Consider the following 18,398-nt stretch of genomic DNA (forward strand, 5'->3'; position numbering starts at 1 on the left):
AAAAGGTGGTTGGACCTAGAGCCTCATAAAAGATGAACATTTTGGGGAGATTAGAGCTATCCTTGATTATGGCAGGAAATCCTGAGAATGAAATCTGATAAGTTGAATATACATGAGTTATTATGTGTGTATTTTTAGCACTTTAAAGAGCTACCCAAGGGCTTCCCTGGTGGCGCAGTGGTTGAGAGTCCGCCTGCTCATGCAGGGGACACGGGTTCGTGCCCCGGTCCGGGAAGATCCCACATGCCGCGGAGAGGCTGGGCCCGTGAGCCATGGCCGCTGAGCCTGCGCGTCCGGAGCCTGTGCTCTGCAAAGGGAGAGGCCACAACAGTGAGAGGCCCGCGTATCACAAAAAATAAATAAATAAATAAAAGAGCTACCCAATATACAGGCGTGTCCGTATTTTAAGAAAATCATGTAAACAAAAATCCAGAGTTGTAAGCACAATAATTTAGTATTTCTTTTATTAATAAATGCATCCCCTCTTATTAGAACTTGCTATTCAATTCCTTTAAAAACAAGCACCTTTAAAGCATGATTCAATTCAGAAAATAAAAACATCTATTTTTGAATACCTTTTTTGGAAGGCCATCTATAAGAATCAACCACATTCTGCTCTCACTGACATTTCAACCAGGCTGGGCCATGGAACATTTGCTCAAGGCTAATTGCAACTGTCTAGATCCATAATGAAGCCTTTCCTGGATAACCTTTACGAATTACAGTAAGTCAGGCTCCCCTCTGAGCGACCGGCTATTCAATAAACTTTTCCCTTTGGAGGATAGGTTATTAGAAGTCTATTGTCGCTGCACTGATGATATTCTGTTCTAGACGGAAACCTTTAGTTAAGTGGTGACAGCAAGTAGTGCCCTTTGTGATTTCAGGTTCTTGTCACTGTGGGAAGTGCATTTGTTCTGCCGAAGAATGGTATATTTCGGGAGAATTCTGCGACTGTGATGACAGGGACTGCGACAAACATGATGGTCTCATTTGCACAGGTGCAGTATCAACCTACCCTAACTGTTCTATGTCACAGCTGGCAATAAAGACAGATGATACCCGCCGCGTACTGCCGTAGACAGCTGGGCAGGAGAGCGTCCGTGTAATCAAGACCCACTATTCACAGGAAGTCACCGCAGAAGGGGAGTGGGCATTGGCAGACAAAAGTAACCACGCCCTCAACTCACACATATGCAGTTATATGTTGAAAAGAGAAAATAATCGTCTGGACAACCATTTTACTTTGAGCCTCGTGTAGGGAATGGAGTATTATTTTAAACAGGACCCAGGTACCACTAATTCAAAGACGGTTGATGTATTGGTTGGCTGCAAGGAGTGGGGTGTGTGTGTTGCGGGGATGAGGGAGACTTAGCAGTGTCATAGCTACTGCTCTCCCAAGTTATTGAATCCTGATAATTGGTTATAAAATACATCTGCTTGAACAAGTTACAGGGGAAAGGGAGACACGTTATGTTTGTTCTCCTTGTTTCTAGTTGAAGGTAAAAGATGAATGCTTGTGTATGTCATTAAGCTAGACATTCACTGTCTTGTCCGTCCCTGTGGCACAAGGCTCCTCTTCTAGCTGATTCCTCAGCTTACCTCATTCTATGTCAGGAGACTTTATGGTTTTTAGCATTTATTCATAAGTCAGACATAACTTGCTCTCTACAGGAAAACAAAATTATGACATGGAAGCCACCTGGAGTGACACAGGATGGTCACTATTAGATGATACACAGATGGTAGCATCAAGCAGATGCCATTAATTATGTGAAAAATCACATTTCCCATCGCTGCTAAACAAGATAATGGTAAGATGGCTACAGAACAGAATAAGAAAATCTGCAGAGGATGAATGAAATGGTCTTGATTATGAACTGCTGTGGTTTAGAATAACATATTTTAACTTGGTGACTTTCGATCATGATAATGACTCCCCTGTGTACTTTATTGCAGGGAATGGAATCTGTAGCTGTGGAAACTGTGAATGCTGGGATGGATGGAACGGAAATGCATGTGAAATCTGGCTCGGCACAGAATATCCTTAATAATCCATGGCAGAGAACTGGATTCTTATTTTTCTAGGCCATTAGAACATATAAATGCAGAGGGAACCATATATAATCATCCCTAGGACAGGTCAAACAGACCATTGTATGTTTTTCTATTTCTGAATGCCTCAGTGAAATCTGGGTACCCATTAAAGATGAGTTAAGCAAATTCTGATGTAAATAATGCCAGAAAAATTTTTTTCTACCTTAATTTACATCAGTGGTTCTCAACAAGGGCAACTTTACCACCCAGAAGACATTTGGCAATGTCTACAGACAATTTTCATTGTCCCACTGGGTGGGGTGGGAGGGCGTGCTGTGGGCATCTAGTGGGTGGAGGCCAGGGATGCTGCAAACATCCTCTGGTGCAGGACAACCTCCCACAGCAAAGAATTATCTGACTTCAAGTATCAGTGGTGCCTGAGCTGAGAAACCCTGAGTTACACGGTTGTTAGAAATGCACACCCCTATACAAGAAAGACCATATTGGAGTCTAAGGAGAAGATATATCCTCACATAAATCCATTGACCATATTTTGCCAGTATTTCCTATGGAGACATGAGGTATGTGGTATACAAACACACGTGGGCTAGGGGAGCAGGCAGAAACTACATAACCAGTGCTTCTGAAAAAAAAAAACTGGTCATTTTAGCCATTAAGTCATTTGTCATTTGTCTAGTGCCACTTTAAATTCACAAAAGGGACTTCCCTGGCGGTCCAGTGGTTAAGTCTTCACCTTCCAATGCAGGGGGTACAGGTTCAATCCCTGGTCGGGGAGCTAAGATCCCACGTCTCATGGCCAAAAAACAAAACAAAACCAAACAAAAAACAAAACAAAACATAAAACAGAAGCAATATTGTAACAACTTCAGTAAACACTTTACAAATGGTCCACATCAAAAAAAAAAATGTTTTAAAAAAATTAAAAATAAACTCACTCCAAAAAAGACTCTTAAGATTAAGGAAGATATGAAAAATGCAAAATTTGACATTTTTAATAAATGGTGACATAAGTTGCTTATATTCTGTGTATTTGCCTACTGAGGATTAACCCCCAAAATGAATTTTTATTCAGGGGTATCTATTTTCTGTTTCTAGAACATTTTTAAAAACTGGGCAAGGGTTACATATACAAGAAATACGATTTTTTTTACTGTTTACTCCATGGTAACTTGCCTTTTAAAAAGACAACATATAGTTAGATATATGATGGGCCTGAAATACACATTCACTTCTCTTAAAAGATTCTTATTTATAAGGATACACGACTTACTGGAAAAGTAGGGACATGCAAAGAAATCAAGAAGAGATACTATAATAAAAAGTCTCAAAAGCTCAGAGGATTTTTAAAAAATCCAGAAATGGCTGAAATAGAAATTACAAATATTCACTCAATAATAAGAACAAAATGTTTATTTTCTTAATGGTGAAATTCTGCTCTGTATGAAATTCACATTGCATTATGAAAATGTACAATACTTTGGACTTCCCTTACATATTTACAGTTAAGTCTACTTATACACATTAGTTTAGGCAACCTTTAATTATTTAGAGCTAATAAAAACCCCACTTTTTTTCTAAATGTGATTTATATTTTGTAAAATCCTAGAATAATGTAACAAAATCATTTCCATATTGTTTAAGATGAAAATTTTTGCTTGGAAATTTTACTTGATGATGTAAATATTCTAGAGTCGTGGCTTGGACTTTTCTAAGTCAAATCACCAAAGGTAAGGAAAATATGTATCTGCTGAGTTACTTAAAAATTTGATATTGAAAATTATTTAAGAGAAAATTTAACTGATGCTGATTTTTATAGTACTAATAGTGTTCTCATACTTGAAGAGATTTATAAAATTGTCATCTCTATCCTGAGATTAAGGAATGCAACCATGTAAATTGTATCTCTATTATTAAGTATGTCAATTGATATATCAGTTTTTATAAAGTGAGGGGACCATAAGGAGTCAAGAAATGATAGATTGTACTCTTTCCTCTCCTCTATCTAAACACTTTAAGCCTCAAACAAATCTGTTATCATTGTTCAGTTGCAATTTTGATGCCTTATGTGATGATGCACAAACATTGGAATTCATTACCTTATCCAGCCATCATAATACAAATGACTTTCAGTTTCCCCTCTTGCAGAACCCTGCTTTCTATAAAGGACCAGATAGTAAATATTTTAGACTGTGGGCCACATACATCTCTATAGAAGATTCTTGTCTGTTCATGTTTAATACTTTAAAATGGAAAAAATAAAAAAACCTCATTCTGAGCTCCTGGGCCATAAGAAACAGATTGCAAGCTGTATTTGGCTTGCAGCTAAGCAGTAGTTTGCCATCCTGCTCTACTGGTACGGCCCTTAGTTTCCTGTCTCATCACGTTACCCTAGGTGTGTCTTATGTTTCTTCTCATTCTCTATATTTGTTATCCCTTCAGCAAGAATGCTGCTCTTTTTATATTTTCATGTAAGAAAAGTGTCCTCAGCATTTATGCTCTTTAAGAAGTTTAAATATGGAGAAATTACTTTATTATAAAGTTCAGAATGTGATTTGTCCAAATTTTTTGACAAAATCTATTATAGTCAGCTATATTCTGTGGTTCATTTAGCCATGAATTATTGAACCAACGCTGAATTATAGCATAAGTCACATGGTACCTAAACTCTAATGAATATTTTTCTTTTAAAACAAATATTTTCTTTTTACCTCTTTCTGTCTGCTATAACAGTTCTTGTGCGTGTTTTTATGTGTGGTTTTGTCTCTAGCAATGAAACATCAATAGATCTATTAAGAAGTGATTTAATTTACATGTTTAAGTTGGAGAAAAATAAACATAGTTACATGTAAAGACATAGATTCTAACCTTCTTAAATGTTATTTTGTACTTTGACTTTTGATTCCATTACTAAGATAAAAACTCCCTCTTCAAATAAAAGGCAGGGCAAGAACAAACTTGTAATAGGTGGAGGGAAAATATGCAAATTTTGTTGGCTTGTTCAAGTTGGTCGGCAGTTATGGTGGGATTAATGTCCACTGGGAAAGATGCGACAAGTTTGCAGATGGTGTTGGCACCAACCCTGCTTGCTTGGCTAACCATCACTGAGGAATTCTTCCATAAAGGACTTTTTAATAAGATTCTACTAATGTCCTAAGATCTAAGAGAATCACTATATCCTGTTGTCTTCCTGGACTCTGAGCTAATCTAGATTCCTACCGCGCATTGGAAGGAATGGCCTCCACGACCTCAAATGCAAACACAACGTGGGAATTAGACCAAATGATAGAGAAAACCAGGTAAAAACAAAAACATAACTCAGTCTTTGTTTGCAGATTCACTATCAAACCTTTGAAACCCTACTGAGTATTCGAGAGAGTCAGCAGGCCCTGTGTGCCACTTTGTAAGCTAAGAGAGCTACACTATGAAATGTATTTCACTCCAAAGTAATACTCTTCACACCTGGAGTTTGATATGCCTGCGTTTAGCTCAAAAGCTTGCCCTGGGTATAGTCTTGTTCTGAAATAACATTGAAAATAATTTTTAATGATTTTCAATTCCTTCTAAAATGGATTTCTTAGTCAATCTGGTCTCCCCTTCAAATGTTAACTCTCACTCTAATATTAGGGAGAAAACTTTAAATGAAGTGATACATGTCTAACTTAAAAAGAGAGAAGTTTTTTTCTTGTTGTTTTTTAAAAAAGAACCAAATCTGATGTTGGTCATCCTGAAAACAGCAGACTGTTGTAGTGCTTTAGGCATTCATTAAGCAACTGGCCAGGTGTGATAAAGAAACTCTTCTTACTCTCCAAGAGGCAAACAATTAGACGGACTGCAGCAGTCTTGTGGGCCCATCTTGAAGCCAGCCCTTACCCCAAACACTCAGGGCAAGGGAACATTTAGAGCACGAATCTCTAAATTCTCCAAGATTTGTAATGACATGATGCTCAGTTCCATTTTACTCTTTATATAGGCTGAACCATTTGCATCTCTTCTATAATTTTTCCAAGTAAAGTCGTAGCAAAGTATTTTAGAAAGCAAACTTACAGGAAAATAAAATGATGTCACCTGAAATATCAAAACAATGAACATTCCAGAGCGTTGTTGAGGAATGAATGGAACAGCTACCATAACAAATCAGTAGACATAACCCTCTCACACCAGATATGGATGCAAAAGGAATGTGATACTGGAAAGAGTTGATAAGATCGACATATGTACATGGAGGTACAGAACATGTGGTGTTCTCTAAATACAAATGAATTCCATCAGATTTACTGTACAGAACACCAAAGGTGACAGATTGCACTTACTTAAAACAGCAAACAGTTTTTGAGGGGAGAAAATGGTGGAGTCTTATCCTGGAAAAATAGCAAGAGAGGTATCATCAAAGAGCTAAAATTTTCTTTGGCATGGTAAAGGGGGAAAATGAGTTTACCAAACTTATTTACATGACATTTCTCTATGTGGGTGATGCAGTGCCATTTCATTACATAAAGTTGTTCAATGTGTTTGACTATGCCGTCATATAAATATTTTATTCAATATGTTGTATTTATGAATACAACAAATGATATTCAACACAGAAACTGTACAATGCAGACAAACTCTTTGTATGTAGATTAATACACACCAATGGTTCTTGATACACAGGTCCTACAACATGCAGTTCATCAGTGCTGTCCTCGTTCCATGCAACAGGTCAGACCAGACACAGAGGAAATGATCTAACTAAATCACAAATAACAAGGACCCCTCTGCGATACGTCTAAACATATATTAGAAGAAAGTATTTTGACATCCATTCATAGGGATACGCCCTTATCGATAACTCATGTAAAAAACAAAACAGATACACATTTACTGAAATCTCAGTCACTTACAAAAATAAATCTTGTCATAATTTTAACCAATAAACAAGCTTACAGGGGAAAAAGAAACCAGCAAGTAGGGCTGATTACCAAAAACATAGGTGGGGTTGTTTGATGTGTGTGTGTGTGCCTGTGCGCAGTAGGGTAAGTAAGTCCATCTAATTGGAATTTCAAGTTGCCACATATTATGGAATATATGTCTTCCCTAAACAATTGGTTAATGAAATTCATCTAATGTATTCTAACTTAGCCTGTTAAAAATAATAAGCTTTAAAATGGTGTAACAAGAAATCAAGAGAGGTCAAAAGAAGCATTTTGTTGTACTTCAGCACTAGCGACAATAAATCTGCTCAAACGTTTATGCTAACATTTTATTTATTAAAGTGGAATTCAATACGAAAATGAAATAAGCATAAACAGTTAAATTGATAGTAAATCTTTAATCAGCTAAGCAGGCCAAAATTTTTAAATGCTGGGCAAGGGCTGTCATGGAGACTTAGGAAAGCAGTGACAAAATAATTTCCCAGTAAATACAATGCAGATGGGAGAAAATGGCGACTGGGTCATCCTTCCACATGGAAATAATAACAAGAGGCCAGTTCATTGATCCCACGTATAGTTTTCTATAAATGAGGTTCAGTTTGGTCTCAGTTAACTCTTCTGAGGAGAAAACATTGAAATTAAGTATACACAGAGTTAACAAATATATTTCCAAACAAACAGCTTAGTAGCAAACATTTTGAAACTCTTTATATCCAATATTGAACATTTTGCATGGTTTCTTCACTGTGGAGTCAACTATTCATGGACTTTCTTAGTCGTTGTCTTCCCTAAGCTCAGAATTCAGCAGTATTAAATTCCAAAGGAAGTTAAGCAAAATCAAAGAACAGCAAAAAAAAAAAAAATCAGATGGACCGAAAACCTGATGTTTGAACATGTTGGTTTGTCTTTAGTTTTAATCTAGAATAATTCAACAGACTGCATTCTGAGATCATGGCAAGGCACCTCTAACTCAGCCATTGGGCCACAGGGGCCCGAGAAGCTGAGTCAGAGGTATGGACTGGTGAATTACACAGTACCTGACTCAGCATGCTGAGCTAAAAAAAATATTTTTTTCCTAATATGTCCAGTTTAAAAACTTGTTAAACACCAAAAATATTAAAGTCTAATTAATTTATAACTAACGTTTGCATTGCTGCTGCAGAAAAGAACACAACAGCCGCCTTGCCCATGCTCTGCTGAGTATGAGTGGAATGCAGCCCAAACCAGGGATGGCATTAAGTTTGGTTCATTAAAAACAGGAAGGATTCTATCTGAAATGGATTTAGGTAGCGCAATTCTTGTAGGTTGTAATTATTGATTTTTTTTCCTTTTTTCCAAATAATGAGGATTCATAGATGAAAATGAACCTTAATCAGGCCTACAAGGCCTACAGAGTTCTTTGGACCCACTTTCTCAAAAACCAGTGGGTCTTGCTCGCTGGGCAAGGCAAATGTTACCATTACCAGTAAGCTTGTGATATGTATAAAACACACACACACACAAAGAAACTAAGGGGGATGTCAAACCCAGATCATAGAGCGCTTCCCATGACTGCGTTTGACCCCATTTCTCAGCCCGGCCACGTGGCCTTGGGAGCACAGTATCTGCTACTGGACAGAGCATATATGTGTGTTTCATCAGTAGTGTGAGCCAGAGACAACACTCTTAATCGTTATAGATGCAATGTGTCATAATAGGTTTAGAAGGCTTTCTGTTTCCCTGATCGCTCTCCAAACTAAGCCAACCGCTACAAGTTACGATTGAGAGGAACACAATCCCTGCAAAAGGTCACAGACAGTGGAGCCAGCAGCCCTGTAAAAACGGGAAGAAGAGAACTCCATAATAGCACAGGTTTACAGCATCTAACTAGAAATTACTCAAGAGTATCTGTGTGCTACAAAATCGAACTTAAACACATGGAATTCGCCGAAACGGGACTCAAAAAGGAATATGGGGAGCTGTCAGCAGGCAAGGTATCGAGTGGACTTGTGAAGTAGGTCATTCACGTGAAGTGTCACAGTCACAGAAAAGATATTAAAAAGGCATTCCATATCTGGTAGGGCATTCCATGGTCTGAGTTGAGCTGGTTATCCAGGTGTCTTCTTGTTGTGAGGGCACAACACGTTGAGATTTATCCACTTGCGACCAAGAAGTTCGAGCCAGCGGGGAGCAAGCGTCTGCTTACTGCCAGCTGCTCCTGGGCCCCGGAACAGGAGGCTGTGGCCAGGATAAATCACTCAACGGTGCTCAGGGCGAGTCAGTCACAACACCTGTGAGGATCTGGCTATGTCGTCTTACTTTTGTTGACTGGTTTGCCTCCATTCATGATTGCAGACGCGCTTGTGCTTTTACTCGGCGTCACCCCGGCTTTTGGGACCGTTTCTCCGACGTCATGCAAAGATGGTTCTCGGTACATGGCAACTAGTGACGGGGAGGGCAGGAGGAAAAGGAGATGTTACCTGGTTAGCTTCACACACAGACCTCAGCCGTTGGCCCAGTCCCGTTTTCCCTGAAGTCAAGTAACCCCATCAAGAGGGAATTCCTGTTTTAAAGCAGTAAAATCCGGCCCCCAAACAGAAAATATTACTTCCTTTGCATTTTCTGGTTTGTGTATCCAAAATACGCACCTGGGGGCACGTGCATGTTTGTCTAGGAGAGAAGGTTTAAATGGGGGATGTGGCCACACACCCCCCCCACAGGGACTATGTGAGAACGGCAAGCCTTTAACCTAATTCTCTTTGTTCAGCGAGAAAAAGACTTTCCTTCCACTGCACGCTGTCAACACGTGGAACTCATTCTCACTCATCTTTTCCATTCTAGGTATTTACACCCCAGGTCATTAAATAATTTTTCTCTCAAGTGCTTCAAAGGCAATATAATCACACTACTCTCAGCTTCAAAGCCATAAAAGCAATACAGACAACTCCCTTTCCTTAAGCCAGGGTCTTCCAGAGATCATTGTTTAGATTTCCTCTCCCGAAATCATGCAAAGAGACCCTTAAATAATTGAAGGCAAGTGTGGGGTGTTTTATATTTTTTATGCCTCATTTTCAGGTATAATCATGAAAATCTGTCATTGATGTCATATAAGGCAGAAGTACAGAATGGCAAGAGGGCAAGTGGGAATGACGTCTGAGGAAGCTCTGGGGAATTGATCTGGTGATATCATTAATCACAATAGTTCATGTGGCTTTTCTGCAAGTGATTCCAGGGAATCCTGGGAAAGGAGATTTCAGGGTGACTGATGCTTGGGGAACACTGAGTTAAAATCATCTGCCATCAGAAAGACAAGCGAATTAGAGCTGCCCAACGTGCTTTTTAGGGTTTTGAAAGCCTATATTTTACGAAGAGAACTTAAGCTTTGTTAGGAGGAACCACTATATGCATTCTCCATGTTCAAGGTGGTAGGATTTCACCTTTTGCAAATGCAGCGTGAGACCTTTCAGCAGCACACAGACTTGAAAGCACATGCGTATCAGACCTATCATAAAGGACTTAGCAAGTGAAGAGGATTAAGAGATTAATCCATATCCTTGACAAACTTTCCAGTCCCTCACTCCCACCAGGCGTTTAGTTAGGCGACAGCAGCATCAGAGTGCTAATCTTGATCGTCTACGCAGTGAAGCTGTGTAAGAAATATGAAGGCCCCAGAGCACCAATAATTCATCAAGAATCTAATTTGCCCTAAGAATTCCAATGATACAATTTACATCCTGTACGGGTTTTGAAAGTTTGAAATTCATTTTCCTTATCAATTACACTATGTGATAACCTGTCTTTATAATACCCCCTTGTCTTTAGAGTACTTCTGTCTGCTAGTTGTTTGAAAATTCTATTTCTCTCTTCTTCATGTATACATAAACACACAACAAACACATATACACACAACAGTTCAGTGTATTAATAAAATGCAGAGTGATATTACTACCCCATATCTTTAGGGTCTCAGATATTTCCTGCTGGATATACTAAATAGCTGGTTTCCAGATTTTGCCTGATTTTTGTAGAGTTGCTACGGACTTAGTTTTTAAATTTTTTTCACTCGCATTTGAATATCTGACGGTCTCAAAGTTCACTTGAAGTGGTAAAGCCAAATCATGGATACGTTATTTTGGAAGAACAGAGAAACCCTCTAATTTCTTATTTTTATTCTCATTTTCCTTATGATCTGTCGTAGAATGAGAATAAGTCACTCATATTTCAGACTGGAATAATTTTTCCTTTCCTAGATAGGCCCTGGTGGCTAATTGTTTGCGTTTCAATGACTCGTTGTAGAGGCAAATTTAGTTAAGAGTGATATAGTCAATATCACTGACATTATAAAGATGGTATTAACCAACAAGACTGGTTTTCCAAACCTAGGCAAACTGAAAGCTGAATTATATATCCACAGATAATTAACTTCCAATATTTCAAATTATCTTATTCCTATAAAGACAATATGGATTATAAAACCAATATGCGTTTCTCTTGATGGCTAATGCTTTCCTGTAGGAATAAGAAACAAAAAGAAAAATCGAACCGTGTAAGCTGGCTTCAAACGTTTACTTAGTTATTGCAGGTCTGATTTTCTGCAAAAGGTAAACAAAAGCATTTGAATAGAAAAACACTTTTGAAAAGCCTCAATATCAATTTCTTTTAGTAGTTCCTAAACAAATGTTACACAGATAAAATTCCGGTAGAATCCTTAATGAGAAATGTGCAGATGTTTCTGATTAATTACAATTTTGTAGCCGCCTCTCCAGAAATCCAATCAAAGTAAATCTGAAGGCTTCATTGCTTACAGCTGAGTGTAAAAGCAGGTCAAGCCACATTTGAATTTACTAAACAATTATGCAGCTTGGAAGGGAGATATCTAATATCAACAAGTTCTTTAAAGGCCAACTTATTAACTCTATATTTCCTGTAATTATACTAATTCACAAATACGTGGTTACTTTCAGCTAGATAATAGCAAAATGGGCAAATACTCAAACATTCCATAATACGCAAAACTTAGTTTTTCTAGTATACCTACTGTCATAGTCACAGCTTTATAATGTCATTGCAGATTTTAAATTTCTTAAATTAAAATTATTTAGGGGCTAGAGAGGTTGGGGTAGTGAGGATCTGAGACATGAGAAATGAGTATGGACACATTTAAATTAATGGAATATATGCGTATGTGTATATATATATATATATACACATAATATACACACATATACATATAACACACATATACATATATACAGTAAAGTGTACAAATCTTAGATGCACAGCTTATGAAGACACCCGTGAATCACCACTGAGATCAAGATAACATTTCCAGCGTTCCATGAGGACTCCTTGTGGCCATGGTAGAGTCATCAGTGTGAAAGATAAATGTGTGATAAATCTGATAAGGATAAAACACCCATAACACTCACCTTCCAATGGCTTGGGTAGAAAATGAGCTGCTGCCTTGGTTTTCTTTACTCTGTTTCCTTTCATAACTTGCCCTTCCTTGTTCAATCCCAAAAACCAGGCTCTACCAGATTCCTGTTGTCTGTACAGCATCGATGAGTAGATTACATAATAGTTTTCAAAAACAGATTCTTTAAACTTGCATTCAGGGGTAAAAAGTTCCTGTTGAGAGAAAAGGAAGAAATGAAAGTTAGAGGAAGGAATGGGAGCTTCCTCATGCTTCCTCTTCCTTCTTCCATAAACTTGCCCACAATGGCCAACGAGTCAGCCCTTGGGCAGGGATGGCCAGATGTACCTCTTCCTGCAGGTATTAATTGTCCATATACATTTATCAACATACAGTGAATAGAGAAGAAGTTGCTACTTTCGGGAATATATACACACACACACACACATATACATGTGTGTGTGTGTGTGTTTGTGTGTGTGTGTATAGGCAAAAGTATGGATGTCCTTTAATTAGAAATTAGAATACAGGAGCAAACTCAAAATAATTTCAGTTGAACAGAATACAAGTCAACCAGAGTATAAACAGAAACAACAGGATAAAGTAGCATCCTGTATTCACAACAAACTAAACAAAATAAAATATACGTGTAAGGTATAGCCTACTTTCAATATTTCCATAGGAGTAATTACATGATACCCTGTTGCCAGTTGTTCACTAGGTCACTGATATTACAGGGTGATACATTTTACCTACAAAGAGACAAGCTGACACCTCAAACTAAGTCCCTGACAATCAGCTGGCATACAAACTAGCCCCTGGAGCAGAGGCCAGGTGTCATGTTAGCTGGTCGCAGTGACAGGAGCTCAAAATCACGACCTAATCCATGGTTCAGAGTCCCCCTGGAACTCTTGAAGAGAATCATCAACAGCTGCCCTGAGTAAAATTTTTGGAGGGCTTCCCTGGTGGCACAGTGGTTAAGAATCCACCTGCCAATGCAAGGGACGCGGGTTTGATCCCTGGTCCGGGAAGATCCCACATGCTGCGGAGCAACAAAGCCCGTGTGCTACAACTACTGAGCCTGTGCTCTAGAGCCTGTGAGCCACAACTACTGAGCCCACGTGCCACAACTACTGAAGCCCACGCGCCTACAGCCCGTGCTCCGCAACAAGAGAAGCCACCGCAACGAGAAGCCGGAACACCACAACAAAGAGAAGACCCCACTCGCTGCAACTAGAGAAAGCCCGAGCGCAGCAACGAAGACCCAACGCAGCCAAAAAAAAAAGAAATTTTGGAACGAGTACAATGAGTTAACGACTCTCAAAGCCATTATCTACACTGATTGATGAATAACACAAAGCTTGCTACCTTATGGTTATCATTAATAACACAAATATTCATAGATGAGTTTTACATACTTCTAAAATTTAACCTACAAAGGCATTTCAGATAGACCTTTGTGAAAAATAATTTTAAAATTCAGCCTTCCTAGTTACAGACCATGGAAGTCACTTAACTAGTTTTTGTGGCTATTTTAAATAGGCTCAACACTGTGCTCGTCCATGTTTATGAAATACAGAGGCAAAACAGAACTTTATTGTCATTATCTTTTTAAAAATATCAGGTAGTTAATTTTTTTTTCACCTTAATAGATTTTTATGACTACAAAAAATAGTAACTTTTGTTTTTCTTTTAAAAAAGTTATTTTCTATACACATTCTGAAAAACATATCCTTTAGGGTCTAAAAATATAAAACCTTTAAGAGTTAAAGTTATGCTAGCCATAATAAGGAATGTGACATTATTGTCTGTAGAAATGTTCTTTCAGTATTTCCCATGAGAGTGTTAACTGCAGGATGCAATTTATTGAGAGTGCCCCATAACTTTAATTCACTGAAAGTTAAATGTTTTCCAAGGGGAACAGGTTTTGTTAATGGCAGGTGCTTTTTATGACAAAGATGATAGTTCCAGTTATTAATTTGATGAGATTAAAACAGCCAGAAGACAGGTTTAGCCCCCTCCCAAAGGAATTTATGTAGACCTTCATTTCTTCGAGATGATGCTACCTCAGGTTTGAATTAGATACCATCCAAATAAATATTCCGGTCTTCCGCAAAGTTTTATTTCTCCAAATATCCTCCTATTAGTTCTCTGACTAATAAATGATAGTCTCGGTGAGTCAGTCTCCAGGCCCTACTTCAGAGGAAAGACTGATAAAAGGGTCTGTGTTCATACATTTGTGGTGAGGAAAATAAAATGGAATGCTCTAAGACTCATAAATATAAGATATTGGTTGAGCGTGTACCTTCTAGGACAAACAGATTAGACTTTGGCACGTCCTTTGTCTTTTTATTGAGACAAGCCAAGGCAGCTAAGCATATTATTGATTAATACTAGTTAAAACCGGTCTTAGAATCAGCTGGGAGTGGGTATGGTAAAGGCTGACCCAGTACGTCACTCAGTGGGGAGAGGAGCTGGCACCTGCTGACTAAGATATCAGGTCTCTGCCCAGAGCCTTACCTTATTAAGAGGACCACTGAAGACTGACCTTAATCTCGAGACAGGAAGGCCTCCAGCTTTGGAAATGCAGGTCTATAGGGTGATCAACCCTTCCTTATAATCAACGGATCCCCCCTGCCGTAATGTACGAAACATGGAGGATGCTGCCTGCCTTACCATCAGTGATTAGAAGTGTATTGTCTCTACTCTAAATTGACTAAGTTGAATATGAATGAGAATGAAGACCCTTGATGTGGAAGAAGTCGTTAGGTATGTCTCTGTCACTAAGTCTTTTTAAATCAAATGTTTGCATCTTAAGACTCCAAGTAAGTCAATAACACATCCCCTTTCTACAAGCTGTGCCAGTAACTTCAGAGGGAGGTGATTCTGTCTTCCACAGTGAGAGCCACTGCCTTCAGGTGATTGTGATGGTGGAGACTGGCTGGTACTTTTTCACCCTTCTTTATTCTTGGTTAAATAATTAATGTGCATACACATACTTACATGCATACACACTACATTCAAAGTTACTATTGTCTAATGCTTTTTGCTAGACTTCTCTAGACATTTCAAGAATACAATCTGCTCATGAAATATTGGAGTTCAAAATAATCCCATCATTCTCATGAGAACTGGTAGGACTAATGGAAGTTGAGATTGGTTACTACTTATTTGCTGTCATAAGGGACAAATAGACTTTCAATCTGCAAATGGGAGACAGGGTGACTATGAATGTCATCTGTGGAAACAGACCTCCTGGGGTCAACCCTGACCCCACTCCTTCCTGGCTGTGAGTCCTTGGGAAAATGACTTAATCCCTGGGCTTCAGTTTCCTCATCTCTAAAATGGGAACAAAAATCATAGGATAATATGGTGGTTGGGAGAATTGAGTGAATCAATACACGTTACATATTTAGAAGAGGACCTGGCATATAGTAAGCACTCAATATTTATTCTAAAAAGGCTTTCCATTATTTATAGTCAAAAATAACCCTGTATCAGTTATTTCAATTCTATCAACAATTCTGCAAACCAGTTTAGTTAAATGATTAGTCAGTGAGAACAATTTTGTATGAACTGTTGGGCTCAGCCTCAGATGTACCAAAATGAACATATACAAAATGAACAGGATTCTTCCTGGAAGAATTTTATTAAAATTTTTGTGCTTAAAAATGCTAGTACAGTGCAGTATTTGCTGTGGTAAACTTACCTTCCTAGAGGGACTATACGTGGGGTAAATGGTACTGTGAAGGACAAGATGTGGGTAATGCCATGATACATTTGGAAAACTATCATTAGTCCATTACTGGGACTCTGTGAGGACCGAAGTGCAGAATGATGTGCTAGGTTACAGAAATGTAATAAAGGGTCTTGGGCACTCTGATAAACAGGTTAGACTTCTTATTATAAGCAAGAGGTAGATATGCAGAGTTCTTGAATAAGCAAGGAAATGATAATATAGTCTGATTAGTGTTTTATATTCTGTTGTCTTTGTGGAGGATGGTTTGAGAAGTTAGTAACACTTATTATATACTGATGTGTTGAAGCCCAATCTCCTGCAAAATGGACTTGAAAACTGTTTGTAGGACATGTGCAGTTGTGTATTCATGTTAGTAATTAGTATTAATTTAATAATCAAGGGCACATAAAATAAGGAGAGAAATACCACCAGAATTATGACACATTATTAAACTGAGTTCTGAACTTCCTGGTAGCTGAGACAAAAAGAGAAAGGCTTTATGTAATACAAATTATTAAAGAGAGAAAATCTTTTCTTTTTCTTGGCACTAACTTCTACAAGGTATTTCCTTGCAAGGAAAATGTGACTTTGACCAAATAAAGAAAACATAACACACATAACCCAAGCAAAAATGCTCTTGATAATAACTGTACAATTGATAGAGTCATAGTTTTGTGTTTGAATCCTACAATATGCTTTAGAGGGATAGATGGAGTGAATAGTCCCATAGGTAGGATTGGAAAAAATTGTAATTGATGGGCTTCCCTGGTGGCGCAGTAGTTGAGAGTCCGCCTGCCGATGCAGGGGACGCGGGTTCGTGCCCCGGTCCGGGAAGATCCCACATGTCGCGGAGCGGCTGGGCCCGTGAGCCATGGCCGCTGAGCCTGCGTGTCCGGAGCCTGTGCTCCGCAACGGGAGAGGCCACAACAGTGAGAGGCCCGCGTACCACCAAAAAAAAAAAAAAAAAAAAAAAAAAAAGTAATTGATGAGATCCCCAGAGATCAGCTTTGTGGCTGGAGCCACAAACTCAAATGCCTATACTGACCAGGCAGATACGAGAGTGAAGCAGGCTGGCGGCATCAGAGCACCTAGCCTCTATGATCAGGCCCCCCAAGATGGCTGCTTTCCTGCTCTCAGGACATTCCCCCCTGGACCAGGGCCTGCTTCACCTACACCCTACTCACCTGATTGACCTTCCTACGTACTTGCCCCTGTCCCAGCTAGTGACTGTTCTAATCTTTAGATCAAAACATCTCCGCCCTGATAGCTTATCAAAGGGGCGGGGAGAGGCATGCCCCTCTGCTAGTTTCCCTGGTAACAGATGAGCCAACCGAATGTCAATTCCCCCTATAACTGGTAACCTCCCCCTCCCCCCAGGGGGCAAAGACTGCTGCCCTTCCTGCCTGCCATCTGCCAAACACCGTGGGGTTTGGCTCCAGGATCTTGCTTCAGAGGTGTAAGATTCCCCCTGTCCATTAAACCATTGATTTCTCTATCACTGACTCCCGGGCTGTTTCCTAGGTCTAGAAGCTGAGCAAGTACAGGGCTTGCAGGCCTGCAGGCTGCAGCCCAACACAGCACCATGTGAGGATAAATGCCCCTTACTCAGGCTCAGAGCTGAGGGGATGGACAGAATGGCAGAAAGGGTGACGGTTCTCATGGGAAAATAAAAACCTTAGATCTGCAAAATTTCTGCCTGGTTTTTCAAAGGAAGTAAAAAATCCAGATTTCTGGATAAAAATCTCCTTTGTATGGTGGCGGCTATTTCTTTGTTCTTGTTTTTCAGTGTAGCACAGACCAATGGTCTGAGGTGGACCCCTGAGCACCCAGTGTGAGACCTCCAATGTAGAGTGGCAAGAAAAGTACTAAAGAAAGAAGGAACCCCAGGTGGCTTACCAACGCAGCCCTAACCTAACTGATGGTATTTATCTATTTGAGTCATACCACGACTGTGCCAGTGAAACATTCTAAAACTGGCAGTGGTAATATGAGAAGACTTATTTAAATTTAAGCTCAAATATAAACTCTTTGAAACTGCCAAAATGAAATAGATAAGGAGCTTGATGTGTCTTTTTCTCTTCTTGCCCAGCCTATACTTAGAACCACCAACACCATCACAACAGAAATCAACAGCAGTTGAGTTCCAGCAGAAGCTTAAATATTAGTTTGTAACTTTGCCAAACTAAATCATCAAATAACAGAATAGAAAAACACAACAATTAAACAAAAATTTCATATCTCCTTTTATGTTGTGGTTGTTTTGAAATGAAAGGACCATCTGTGGTGTACTTATTATCTTAAC

The 18,398-nt window shown here is 39.0% G+C and overlaps 2 protein-coding genes across 6 annotated transcripts in view; one reads left to right on the forward strand and one right to left on the reverse strand.

The window, feature by feature from the left end:
- The window catches only part of ITGBL1 (integrin subunit beta like 1), a gene marked incomplete at its 5' end in the record, with an annotated part of 220,861 nt that extends 216,043 nt beyond the window's left edge, over window positions 1-4,818 (forward strand). For 3 of the 5 annotated variants that reach the window (XM_079902557.1, XM_079902556.1, XM_079902555.1), the window contains 2 exons: window positions 885-998; window positions 1,957-4,818. In XM_079902557.1, coding sequence (XP_079758683.1) covers window positions 885-998; window positions 1,957-2,048 — 206 coding nt within the window. In that variant the 3' untranslated portion in view covers window positions 2,049-4,818. Of the gene's footprint in view, window positions 1-884 lie in introns of all 5 variants that reach the window. The other 2 variants (XR_013824762.1, XM_079902554.1) reach the window with 2 other exon arrangements.
- Window positions 4,811-18,398, reverse strand: part of FGF14 (fibroblast growth factor 14) — a 171,494-nt gene continuing 157,906 nt past the window's right edge. The window contains exons 4-5 of the mRNA XM_079902558.1: window positions 12,374-12,572; window positions 4,811-9,386 (exon numbers count right to left, since the gene is read on the reverse strand). Of these exons, the coding sequence (XP_079758684.1) occupies window positions 9,250-9,386; window positions 12,374-12,572 (336 nt within the window). The 3' untranslated portion in view covers window positions 4,811-9,249. The remainder of the gene's footprint in view (window positions 9,387-12,373; window positions 12,573-18,398) is intronic.

Source organism: Stenella coeruleoalba (assembly GCF_951394435.1).
Source record: "Stenella coeruleoalba genome assembly, chromosome: 18".
NCBI lineage: Eukaryota > Metazoa > Chordata > Mammalia > Artiodactyla > Delphinidae > Stenella > Stenella coeruleoalba.